This window comes from Phyllobates terribilis, unplaced genomic scaffold (genome assembly GCF_046119375.1).
Source record: "Phyllobates terribilis strain yellow unplaced genomic scaffold, ASM4611937v1 Scaffold_5__5_contigs__length_657084704, whole genome shotgun sequence".
Classification (NCBI taxonomy): Eukaryota; Metazoa; Chordata; class Amphibia; order Anura; family Dendrobatidae; genus Phyllobates; species Phyllobates terribilis.
The window spans coordinates 485302320-485315289 of NW_027362765.1; the positions used below are offsets into that span (position 1 = coordinate 485302320).

The window sequence follows — 12970 nt, forward strand, 5'->3', positions numbered from 1 at the left end:
TCCCTTATTCAGTGAATTTGTGTCTCCATTTATTATTAAGATGCTGTATAGAATCAGCTCCTTCTCCCCCCCTCTTCCACACACAGTTGGTACATCCCAGAGCAGAGAATCTCACCAGATTTTCGGCTCCTGCTCTTTAAATGAAAGTAAAACCTGTTTCCCTGTAATGCTGATGGAAATGATATAATATGTGAATGACATGTATTTGAGAAAAATCTTATCATGTCATCTTCTGTCACTTTTTGTGTTTCTCTCAGAATTGATCGCTCCCCTTTAAATTGATAGTTTTCCTACACTGACTTTTCCTTCTTAGATTGCCTTCCTGAAAGGACACATTGCTGTCAAGTTAACGACATGGAATCCCAACACGTGACATACAGATGCAGGCACACACCAAAACTGGAACCAAACCTACAAATTACATTTCAGCATTACACCCTCGCGCTATAATTTCTATAACTCTCTCTGAAAATCTTTCCTTGGACTGCAAATGGAAATTAAATGTTGTGATCAATCATATCTTGTATATATTTGACCCCGTTATATTGTGATCACATCAGGGCAGCCAGCCGTCCAGCAATTCCAGGACAGTCCGTAAAAAGAGGGCACTTTTTTGCCCTGTTCGTATAAAGAATTTTAGGTGTCTGATTTTTTTGGAGCTGAAAAATCGTATACAGATTATTTTGTCATTTTGTCTCGTATCAGAATTATGGGCTGTAGATATGGATCACTGATAATCATAATGGTTTATTACGGTTTTCCAATGTGTCAGTAAAATATATTGTCTGTCCATGATTTTTTTCATAAGCGGTCCAGAAAAAAATAAAAAGTCAAGTTGGCAATAGTGTTGAGCACAAGAGCTCTTTCGTTACCCAAGTTTGGCTAGGGTGCTCGGGTATGCACTGAGTATGGCGGGTGCTCAAGTGACATGCTCAAGTCCCCGCACCCGCATGTTTCACGGCTGTTAGACAGCCACAAAACATGCGGGGATTGCCCGTGTATGTCAGGCAATCTCTGCTTGTTTTGTGGCTGTGTAACAGCTGCAAAACATGCGGGCGCTGGGACATGAACATGTCACTCGAGCACCCGCCATACTCGGTGCATACCCGAGCACCCTAGCCAAACTCAAGTAGCGAGCACTTGCACCCATCATTAGTTGGCAATCCTACACTCGATTACAAATATTCATTGGTATTTAATGTAATTTCATTTTCTGACTTAAAGACTCATACCCACCTTTCCCTTTAGTCGTTACTATTCCTGATTATATAATATTGTCTGTCATTAGAATAGTAAAAATGATGCTCCTAAAAGACTAATAAAGCATGTTGCTTCCTGAAATGCTTTTGGAGCACATAGTCTAAATGACTTTTATCAAATACAACATTTCCATTATGTAATTTATCCAACCACATCAACCACAACTACATCTGCCGAGAAGCTTTTTACTTTAATTTGCAGATTAGGGAATGGTCCATTAGATAAAGAAAAGAACCTTGTGTTCTGTCTGCTGGAATAAGGCTATAAATTACAGAACCATCAATTCTGTCGTGTAAATGACAGGGAACTAATGTAGATTGAAATCTTCAATGTAACCTGGTATTTTTCTAAACACACCTTAGGCTAAATATCAATATTAATGACAGAAATGAAAGTTTGATTCTTCGGAGGAGTTATTAATCAGGAAAACCTATCTCAGTTGTGAATGCTGCTCCTTCTGCCATTTCCCACCAAAAAAGTCAAGAAAGCAAAACTAATGAGTATTTTATCGAGGCCTGCACAGTTCTGATATCGTATAGGTAAAGGGGATATATCAGCTCTCCTGTTTTTATTCACAATAATATAACAAGCCTAGAACACATTTTCTTCCAAAATAAAGGGGTTCTCCAACAGTAAAGTAATTTTTTTAGGTATGGATTGTTTGATAATAACAAACAAGGGCATACTCACCTTCCAAGGCTTCAACACTCCAGCACAGGCCACTCCAGAGACCTCTAACTGCTGTTAGGAAGTGACAGCACCACAGTGGCCTGTGTTTGGCTGCAGCGGTCAGGTGACTAGAAGACAACCCCTATTGTGTCGTTCTTACAGATGTCTTATAAAAGTAAAAATAGTCCTCGTTTTAACCAAGACAACTCTTTTAATGAAAGAAGTATAGGAAAAAAATTGTTATCAGTACCCAGCTGCCCGGTCGAGAAAAATATCTTGCTTTTTAATATAGGCTTGAAAGAAAGAAACAATCCTCGCTGATTCTAGCTATTTACCATAATCTGTCTTGATGTTCTCTGCTTCTTTTTATCCTACCCATTGTTCTATAGAGGCTAGCTTTTTAGGTTCCCTACTAAAAATATGACTTCCTGTTTGAGCGACTACTATATTGCTATATGTACAGAGCTGGTAATGGACGTTCTATGATCTATTGCATATCAAAAAATACTGCAGCTCTTCGAAAAAGATGCTTGTTTCAGGCTCTTTCCACTCTTTCCAAAAGCCAAAGAAACCATCCAGGATATGAAACACCTGTAAGGAGATGGATATATTGCCCATGTTCCCCTTTGAAGAGTTATATTGTATAATGTGAATTGTGGTATACGTTAATGATGTTGGTAAATGTGTGTTACTCGATGGTAGGGAAAGTTAGAGTTAAAAATTGGGACTAGTGTTATGATCTGCTACAGAGACTAAGGAGAGGCAGGAGATCTGTCCCTACAATAGAACTAAACTAGATCCCTACGATGTAACGGGGAACCTGATCCTGCGATCAAACCCGCTAAAGTCCTCGGCTAGTCTGAACGCAGACCTATAGATGTGGGGAAGGGATCCCTACAAGATCTAGGGACTGAGACAAGTTGGACACCTCCTAGCAGAAATAGTAGCAGTCAAAGACAAACACACAACAAAAAGCATAGAGGTCCGAAGACCTAGCAAAACTAACAGAGAACGGCAATAGAGCAACAAGCTAGCTCAACAGTAGTAAATACAAATGAAGTCCAGCAAAGCCAGGAGGGCGGAGCCGGATTAAATAGGCAAAATGGTCATGTGACCAGCAAACTAAAAAAAACCTAACAGGAGAGTTGTAACAGTACCCCCTCTTCTAAGAGGATCCTCCGGATCCCCTAGGCCCAGGCTTACCAGGAAACCTCCTGTGAAACGCTCGGACAAGTCTGGGGGCAGAAACATCATCCGCCCTCACCCATGAGTTATCCTCAGGTCCGAAACCCTTCCAAGCGACGAGATACTGCAAACTCCCTCTATACCGTCTAGAATTTAGGATGCGGGAAATTTCATATTCCCCGTCCTCCACCACCGGAGGAACAGTGGCAGAGGCGTCACCATCTGACACATCAGCTTTTTTCAACAGAGAAACATGAAACACCGGATTAATCCTCCAGGACGTAGGAACCTCCAGCCTAACAGCAGATTGGTTAACTATCTAAAGTACCTTAAAGGGCCCTACGAACTTGGGACCCAATTTTTTAGAAGGAATCCTCAATCGCAGATTCTTAGAGGACAACCAAACCATGTCACCAACAGCAAACAAAACCTCTTGCCGTTTCCTATCAAAGTACCTCTTAGATTTTTTGTTAGCCTCCTGAAGATTACCACGCACATCCGTCCAAACTCTCTCCAAATCACCGGAAAAACTCTCCTCCTCAGGCACAGCCGAAACCAATTTGGAGAATGACCCAAAAGACGGATGTCTCCCAGAACAACAAAAAAAAGGCGAACACCCAGCAGAAAAGGATGTATGGTTGTTAAGAGCAAATTCAGCAAGTGGCAGAAACTCAGACCACCCCTCTTGATTGTCTGCCACAAAACAACGCAAGAACTGCTCAACATCCTGATTCTTCCTTTCTGTCTGGCCATTGGACTCAGGATGATATCCGGATGAAAACGACAAATGAACTCCCAACCTGTCACAAAAGGCACGCCAAAAACGAGCCACGAACTGAGATCCCCTTTCAGAAACAATGTCAGTAGGAACACCATGTAGTCTGACAATTTCCTTGACAAAGGCCTTGGCGAGTGTCTTATCGCAAGGTAGTTTGATGAAGGGAACCAAGTGACACATCTTGCTAAAACAGTCCACGACCACCCAGATGACCGTGAAACCTTCAGAGGGAGGAAGGTCAGTAATAAAGTCCATAGCCAGATGTGTCCAAGGTGCACTAGGAACCTCCAGAGGGCAAAGCAACCCCGCAGCAGGAGCATGCGAAGACTTGGATCTAGCACACACAGTACATTGGCGCACCCACTTAATGACTTCCTTCTGCCATCCAGGCCACCAAAAACTGCGACCCACAAGTCTCTTGGTCTCAGAAATTCCTGGATGACCTGCCAACCGAGACTCATGACACTCAACAAACAAATCTCTCCTAAAGGTCCTAGGCACAAACAACCTACCATGGGGAGTGTTAGATGGGGCATTCTCCTGTGCTTTAAGAATCTCATCCTCCAAAACGGAGTCCAAAGCAGCAATCACAACACCTTCTTGTAAAATGGTCTCCTCTTCCTCCTCAACACCGACCATGGGAGAAAAGCTGCGAGACAAAGCATCCGCTTTAACATTCTTGGTACCCGGGATGTAAGTAACGGAAAAAATTAAACCGCGAGAAAAAAAGTGCCCACCTAGCCTGACGGGCATTCAAGCGCTTGGCAGCATCAAGATAGATCAGATTTTTATGATCAGTGAAAACCTGAACGGGAAATTCAGCACCTTCCAAGAGATGACGCCAGTGTTCAAATGCGAGTTTAATCGCCAGCAATTCCCGATTACCAATATCGTAATTAAGTTCAGTCTCGGAAAATTTTTTTGAAAAAAAGGCACAGGGATGTACTCCATCCTTGTTTTCCTGAGACAACACCGCACCAACCCCCACCGAAGAAGCATCAACCTCAACCAAAAACGGCTTAGTCACATCATGCTGCATAAGGATGGGAGCAGAGGTGAACCTCTCCTTTAGAAACACAAAAGCTTCAATGGCCTCAGAAGTCCACTGAACAGCATTAGCACCTTTCCTGGTGAGATCGGTCAGCGGTTTGACAATAATAGAAACATTTTTTATGAATTTTCTGTAATAATTGGCGAAACCCAAAAACCTCTGTATCGATTTCAAACCAATAGGCCTAGGCCATTCCTGCACAGCTTGAACTTTAACTGGGTCCATCTCAAAACCTTCACTGGAGATAATGTAGCCCAAAAAACTAATTCTCTGTACAGCAAACTCACATTTCTCCAGCTTAGCAAAAAGCGAGCGAATTGTCCATTAATAACTGTAATACCTCACGTACACTCCGCCAATGAGACTCCAGATCAGGTGAATAAATCAAAATGTCATCCAAATACACCACCACATCTTTGCCGATTAAAGGTCTAAGGATATCATTAATAAGATTCTGAAAAAATGCTGGAGCATTGGTAAGACCAAAAGGCATAACCAGATTCTCAAAATGACCCACAGGAGTGTTAAAAGCAGTCTTCCATTCATCACCCTCCTTCATGCGCAATAAATTGTATGCCCCCCGGAGATCAATTTTAGAGAACCACTTGGCCCCCACTAACTGGTTAAATAAATCGGGAATCAATGGCAGTGGGTAAGGAATGCGTACAGTAATTTTATTAATCTCACGAAAGTCCAGACAAGGACGTAAACCGCCATCTTTTTTTTTCACAAAAAAAAAACCAACAGCCACAGGAGACTTGGAAGGCCTAATGTGACCAGCGGCCAAGCTTGTCTGTATGTATTCCTCCAAAGCCTTTCTCTCAGGAATAGTAAGATTAAATAAACGACTCTTAGGAAGAGTCGCTCCAGGGACAAATTCAATGGTACAATCATAGTCTCTATGGGGAGGCAAAACCTGCGACTCCTCCTCAGAAAAAACTCTCCAAAAATCCTGAATAGGTACAGGCAATTCCCCTCTATCCACAGCAGCAATGCGCCCGTTACAACACTTGTCATAACACTTAGGGCTCCAGGACTTAATTTCATTGGTAGACCAATCCAGTACAGGATTGTGCAATTTTAACCAGGGTAACCCCAATATTACTGGAGAAGGCAAATTATCCAATACCACCAAATCCAACTTTTCTTGGTGAATACCATTAATAGTGAGGGGAAATTCACAGACCTTGTGAGTAACACTCTTCAAGGGAGAGCCATCGACAGAAATCACAGCAATAGGGGATGACAAAGTTTTAGGTTCTAATCTAAGTTTTTCCAAGAATCCCCCATCAATCACATTCAGAGTAGATCCACAATCCACAAATACCCGAAATTCAATTAATTCATCCTGAGCAGCAGTAGTGGCAGATAGGAATACCCCCTTAGAATTTAAACAGGCAATACGAGCATGACTGACCATTTTTTTTTCTTTCTTCTTACGAAGCACACAGCTCTTAATAAAATGACCAGAGCTTCCGCAATAGAAACACAAGCCTTCAGAAAGTCGGCGTTTTTTTTCCTGAGAGCGGGGTGCCATCGCCCCAATTTCCATCGACTCTCCATTGTCAGCACAGACCCTCTCAGGACTCGGAGCTGACATAGCAGAGGATTTGCTCTCATTAACCCTTGCACGCAGTCTCCTGTCCACCCGTATAGCTAATTGCATTGCCTCCTGCAAGTTTCCAGGTGTGGGATAAGCAATCAGTAAATCCTTAACCCTTTCACTTAGCCCTGCCAGAAACAAGCTTTTCAAAGCTGAATCGTTCCACCCTACCTGGGCAGACCACCGACAGAAGTGAGAACAATATTTTTCCACATTACCTGATCCCTGCCTCAAACGTCTTAATTCAGACTCAGCAGATGAGACACGATCAGGATCATCGTACAACAAACCCAAAGCAGAAAAAAAACTATCCACTGAACTAAAGCACGGATCACTAGGTTGGAGAGAGAAGGCCCATCCCTGAGGATCTTTGCGCAAAAGTGACATTATGAACCCTATGCGCTGTGATTCATCACCAGAGGATCCGGGTCTCAAACGAAAATATAATAGACAAGCATTTTTAAAAGAAAAAAAATCTTGTTGTTCGCCAAAAAATAGATCAGGCAGACGTACCTTTGGTTCCACAAAATGCGCTCCAGAACAGCTACTCACGTGTTGTTGGAGCTTGGTCACCTCCAGAGAGAGTCCCTGCAAGTGTTGAGCCAAATCTTGCGCCGAGATCATGATGGAAAACTGGAGGTCTTTCCCCAGAGAAAATCCTTTCCTTTTTATTTTTTTTATTTATTTATTTTTTTTATGGCTGGACTTACTGTTATGATCTGCTACAGAGACTAAGGAGAGGCAGGAGATCTGTCCCTACAATAGAACTAAACTAGATCCCTACGATGTAACGGGGAACCTGATCCTGCGATCAGACCCGCTAAAGTCCTCGGCTAGTCTGAACGCAGACCTATAGATGTGGGGAAGGGATCCCTACAAGATCTAGGGACTGGGACAAGTTGGACACCTCCTAGCAGAAATAGTAGCAGTCAAAGACAAACACACAACAAAAAGCATAGAGGTCCGAAGACCTAGCAAAACTAACAGAGAGCGGCAATAGAGCAACAAGCTAGCTCAACAGTAGTAAATACAAATGAAGTCCAGCAAAGCCAGGAGGGCGGAGCCGGATTAAATAGGCAAAATGGTCATGTGACCAGCAAACTAAAAAAAAACTAACAGGAGAGTTGTAACAACTAGCCCAGAATGGGAGGGACTAAGTTGAAGGGGCAGACACAGTTTCCTGTTAGAACGTCAGATAGCGCCCAGTGTGCGTAGAAAGTAGACCTAAGGTCGGAACTATGCAGTGCCGCATGATGTGGGTGTCTTTAACGTGAGAGGAGACCGTGACAAGGGATAACGAGATCCTAGCAGAAGGAAGGAGAGAGGTGACTGAAAGTCAGAGTGATTGATCAAAGACAGGTCCAGGGGAAGATCGCCTAGCAGTATGGCCCAGAGTTTACATCTCCAAGAGGTAACGGGCCAGAGCATGTGAAATGAAGAGAGTGATCCGGGTGGAAGTTATAGAGCGTCAGTGAGAGAGAAGTACCGTCAATACTGGCAATATAGTTCCCTAGACGGGAAGGAAGACGCGGGTTGAGTAAAGGACTCTTGCTTGCTAGCTGGACTGTAGTACTGAGCTGGGTTGTGGTGAAGTAGTGAGGAAAAATGAAGATAGAGAACAAGTAACGAGAGTAGAGGAAGAGATTGCAACTGTGTGTGAAAAATGCTACTTATTGTGAGGGAAACATTCTTAAAGAGGTGTACCTGCTATCTCCTGTATATATTCCTTACCAAGTTATCATTCAGTAAAAAGTTTATTATTGATTGGTGGTCTCCCTCATTGAACTGTAAAACATCTGGTCCTGGCCAACCAAAGTTATCAGTTACATGTGGCCTGCCGGGGCATAGCGCCCCCATAGTACAAGTCCCACACCCTGCCAGGACCCCCACTTTCATGTAATGTGCGGAGGCGTAAGAGATGAGTACCTCCCCCATGATGACTACCGCCCCGCGTCACGTTACACATCCATACAAGAACAATAGAATTTGGTTTGCTTTATGTGTACGGATATATATGATTAGGGAGTCACCGAATAATTTATATTAGTTTAAAATTAATGTAAAATGAATATGAATAGGTTTTACATCTACCTTTTCATTTTTAAGATTCTGGAAGAAATCTGCCAAAAAAACAGTTGGGGACAACCAGTTTATCAGCTACACTCTGCAATTGGCTCAGACCAAAGACAGCTGTTTCTGTATAAGATTACAATTCCCGTCCTAGCTAGCCAGAACCCTGCAATGTGAGTAGGTCTATTATCTCCGTCTTCTGTTTGCTCTTTAAGCTTTGCCGCTCATATGAGGCCAATAATTCAGGTAAATAGGCACCAAGCTATGAAGTGCTACTTTTAAGGGGTAGAAAATAAAATAAAAAGAAGGTTTTTGTGTTATTATTTTTAAATTTTTAAATATTAGCTACATTTTTTATATCACAATCTGTATTAAAAAAAAAATGGAAAACTTGCAATTTTTCTACCGGCAACTGGAGCTATTTTATACTTCCTAGACTTTTCAGCAGTCTTATTATCATCACAGGATTCAAACACCAGGTAACAACTCTATACACAGCTGATAACACAGGATCCTCCTTAGGTGAAGTCACAATTCCCCCTGCTCCCCTCCCTTCCCATTGACCTTTGCACACTCTCATTAGATGCTTCATTGCGAAACACAGGATATGTTTCAGTCTATTGCTGCTAATGTACATGTAGTTTTCCTAAAAGAACAGGAAGTATGAGTCTAGAATAGCTCTGGTGGCAAGTGTGAAAACTAGATGTTTAATTATGTTTAGTACAAATCGTGATATGAAAAGAATAAAAAATGATAAAAAATGTAAAAAAAAAAATACATTTAATAAAAAAAATTAATTGGATCGCACTGTGCTCACACTTTGATCAGAGTTTGATCAGAGTGTGATTTACATAATGGGTCCGATTCTATCAGGTGAGACAATATACGGTGTCTGCACCTGCCCTTAAAGTGGATCGGTATGAACATCTGGTCTTTTTATATTCATTTTGATCATTATCTTTTTTTGTAGACTCCCATTTACACCTCCTAAACTTTGTATATCAGTGGATGAAGCTAAAAACTATGCAGCAGAGTATACGCTTCAGAGCTTGGGGATTCCAACCGAAACAGCAGATACAACGCCAGCCTTTGCAGGTAACTTTTAGATAAAAGTAAAGAAAACAAAGAAACATCTTGTTATATTCACATGTAAATAAAGTTTACAGAATATGCCAATACCAGACCCCTCTTGCAATCGCCCATTTTCCTTGAGAACTAAGGATCAGACATGTTTAAAACCAACATGCCTAATCCACACATAAGGTTGTCAGGAAATTCCAGCCAAGCTCAGCTGACTTTTGTCTGATTTATTACTGTAGGATATGCCATAGCCAGCTCACCGGCAGCAGTGGCCGCCACACAACTAAAACAAGCTGTAGCCTTGGGACAAGACCTTGCAGCCTACGCGGCTTATGAAGCCTATCCCGCTTTTGCTGTGGCGGCTCGAGGAGATGCATATGGAACATTCTAAACAAAACATCCTGTGCGCGGTGAATGTGAATGAGTGATCGGGATTTTATTTTTATTTTATTGTATTTTATTCCATTTCATTGTCATTTAGTTTTCCTTCATGAAGAAGGTAATGAGTTATTTAGGCCATAGTTTTTTGTAGCAGTTTTTTTATCTCGGATTTGGAGGTCCTCTTTCTCAATGTTGATATTATTGACACTTCTTGAATATATTCTGAAGGCCAAGCCTCAAAGGCTATGGAGGACTTTAAGCATTTGTCAAAAGTCAATTATAAAGACATATCTCTAGAATTATTAGATTCAATAGCCAATAGAGTAGACTTCATTGTAGGAAGGTAATAGATTAAAAATGAACTCCCATCAAAAGTTTTATCCTCTTAATATATTGCAATCATCATATTATATAGCACTGTGTACTTACAATTTCTCATTTTGCCCTCTTACACTGTTAATTCTTCTCTTTTCCAATACATCTATGACATCAAGTGATTAAAAGGAGACTAGCTGAATCCTTCTAAGCTCTATGTAGAAACAGGAAGTCTTTTTTCCCTCATGAGTCATCATTAGAACTGCAATTCTACATCACTGCAAAGTCCCTGGCAGCCCAGATGCACCTCCTCTTCAACTCCTTACACTGGTGCTCCACTCCTCTCCACTGCCAGGGAATTAGCAGTGATGTAGGATAGTGATGAGCGAGTATGTTTTGTTAACCCTTTCGCTGAGTATGCTCGGGCGAGCACCGAGTAGTTACAGCTGCTCGGTGATATGTTTGAATCGCTCCCGTGTGCATGATTTTCAACTGTTTGACAGCTTTAATATATGTGAGGAATGTGTAAGAAATAGACATTCCTCACATGTATTAAAGCTGTCAAACAGTCGCAAATCATGCACACGGGAGTGATTCAAACATATCACCGAGCAGCTGTAACTACTCGGTGCTCGCCCGAGCATACTCAGCGAAAGGGTTAACAAAACATACTCGCTCATCACTAATGTAGGATTGTAGTTCTAATGATGACTCATGCAAAAAAAAAAAAACATTTCCTGTTTCAAGATAGAGCCTAGATGGATTCAGCTAGTCTGTTTTTAATCACATGATGTCATAGCCTGACTAATTAACTGAGTAGAAAGGCAAAATGAGAAATTGTAAGTACACAGTGCTATATAATATGATGATTGCAAAATATTAAGAGGATAAAAACTTTGATGAGAGTGTTTCTTTAAGGTTTACCTACTTTTTAAAAAAAAAAGATCTACTCTTGTTTCTGCATATCTTGCAGGTAACATGGACCAAAAATCAATGTGAATAGTGTGAACTATTAGAGGCCTTAGGGCACTGTGGTGTAATGTAACCTACTGTATAATGGGCTCTACTGTAACACTATATGCCCGCAATTTCTTGCCATAACATGGACATATTCTTCCATTAAAGCATTGCTTCTAGGGCAAAAATTTCTTTTAAAAACTATGGACATCCTCAATATAGAAAAGTAATATTAACATATTTTAGTTGTTACCTTTAGTTAATAAAATTGCGCTAAGTTTCAGTTTTCCATCTTCATTCCTTTGTTCATTTTCAGAACCCCTAATATGCAGTTTGTACTGGGGTCAAAGTTTCACATTTTTCTCTTATGGGAGTGGCTTTCCCAGTAAGATAGGCTGGATGAGATCTTTGTATATTTTCAGAGTGCTGTTGTCTTCACTTGCGTTTATGTATAAACACAGCTTCCATACTATATTTATTCCCACTCTGTGTACATTCCTCCCTGTTTATAGTCTGTTTTCTGTACCATCCCTCACATAGTCTCTCCCCTCTCCACTGCAGAGCTGTGTACAAAAGCCTCTCCCTCCCTCCAGCTATGTCAAACACTGAAAGAAGGGAGGGGGAGCAGAGAGCTGTTGGGAGCAGAAGTCATAGTTCTGAGGAATTTGTATCAGTTTTACAAAAGTACTCATCTAAATAAAAGAGTTTTAGACACTGTGCAGCAGCAAAATAGTAGAAAATGATAAGTGAAAACTGTTTAGAAAGTTGCTTAACTCCGCATTTAGGAAGCATTACCGTTTGGGGTGCACATAGCCTTTAACATAGAGCACATCTGCAGCTCCATAATACAGAACCACAGTGAACTCTGTGACAATTTCTATTTTCCTGCACACATTACTGCCATGTGCCTAATATTGTATATTGGCCTCTCTAAAAGTTTGGCACACCTGTAGAGAAACGAAAAACACTACAAAATCTTGAAAAGAAGTGTATAAAATAGGTAAATATATATATTGATTTTTCTTATTGTAATGTTTTTATCGACCTGCCCTGTTTCTGGCTCGGGAGATATGTTGAGCAATAAATATGAACTTGACCAGACAATGAGCAGCCAAAGTTTAAGGTTTAAGCAAAGGTAAAAAAAAAAAAAAAATCGATTGATTTTTAAGGCGTAACATTGTTATTGGTTGATTTTTCTTTTTGCATTTGGAAAATAACAGCAAAGGCAGCAGTATTATAGCGTGCATGAAGCACTTATGTTTGTATAGCTATTTGTAAAGAACTGTCATACTGTGAATAAAAGGTTCTATCATCAAATGAAAAAGATTCTGTAGTTATCATCAAGATACAGTCCTGGAAAGGAAATCTATCATAAAGTGATCAATAATGTAGCATTATGGCTTTATTCACACAGAGCGGTCACAATGTGGATGAAAACTGCAATCACTTTATCTTGCAGAGAGGTCTTTAATATGGGGTAAAATGCAAATGTACTTGTTTTTACACGCACTTTGTAATTTAACTTATTTAAGGATTTTAGACAATCCCTTTAACAGCAGATAGGAATGGGTAACATCAGATATAAGTTTATTTGAAAAAAGTGTCTTGATGATAGCTTACA

At 40.8% G+C, this 12970-nt stretch overlaps 1 protein-coding gene across 3 annotated transcripts in view; it reads left to right on the plus strand.

Annotated features, from left to right (window-relative positions):
- A1CF (APOBEC1 complementation factor) overlaps positions 1–10480 on the plus strand; it is a 91807-nt gene extending 81327 nt beyond the window's left edge. For 2 of the 3 annotated variants that reach the window (XM_073685494.1, XM_073685495.1), the window contains exons 10-12: positions 8653–8789; positions 9587–9711; positions 9936–10478. In XM_073685494.1, the coding sequence (XP_073541595.1) occupies positions 8653–8789; positions 9587–9711; positions 9936–10087 (414 nt within the window). In that variant the 3' untranslated portion in view covers positions 10088–10478. Of the gene's footprint in view, positions 1–8652; positions 8790–9586; positions 9712–9935 lie in introns of all 3 variants that reach the window. The other variant, XM_073685496.1, reaches the window with a different exon arrangement.
- Positions 10481–12970: the final 2490 nt, after the last annotated feature.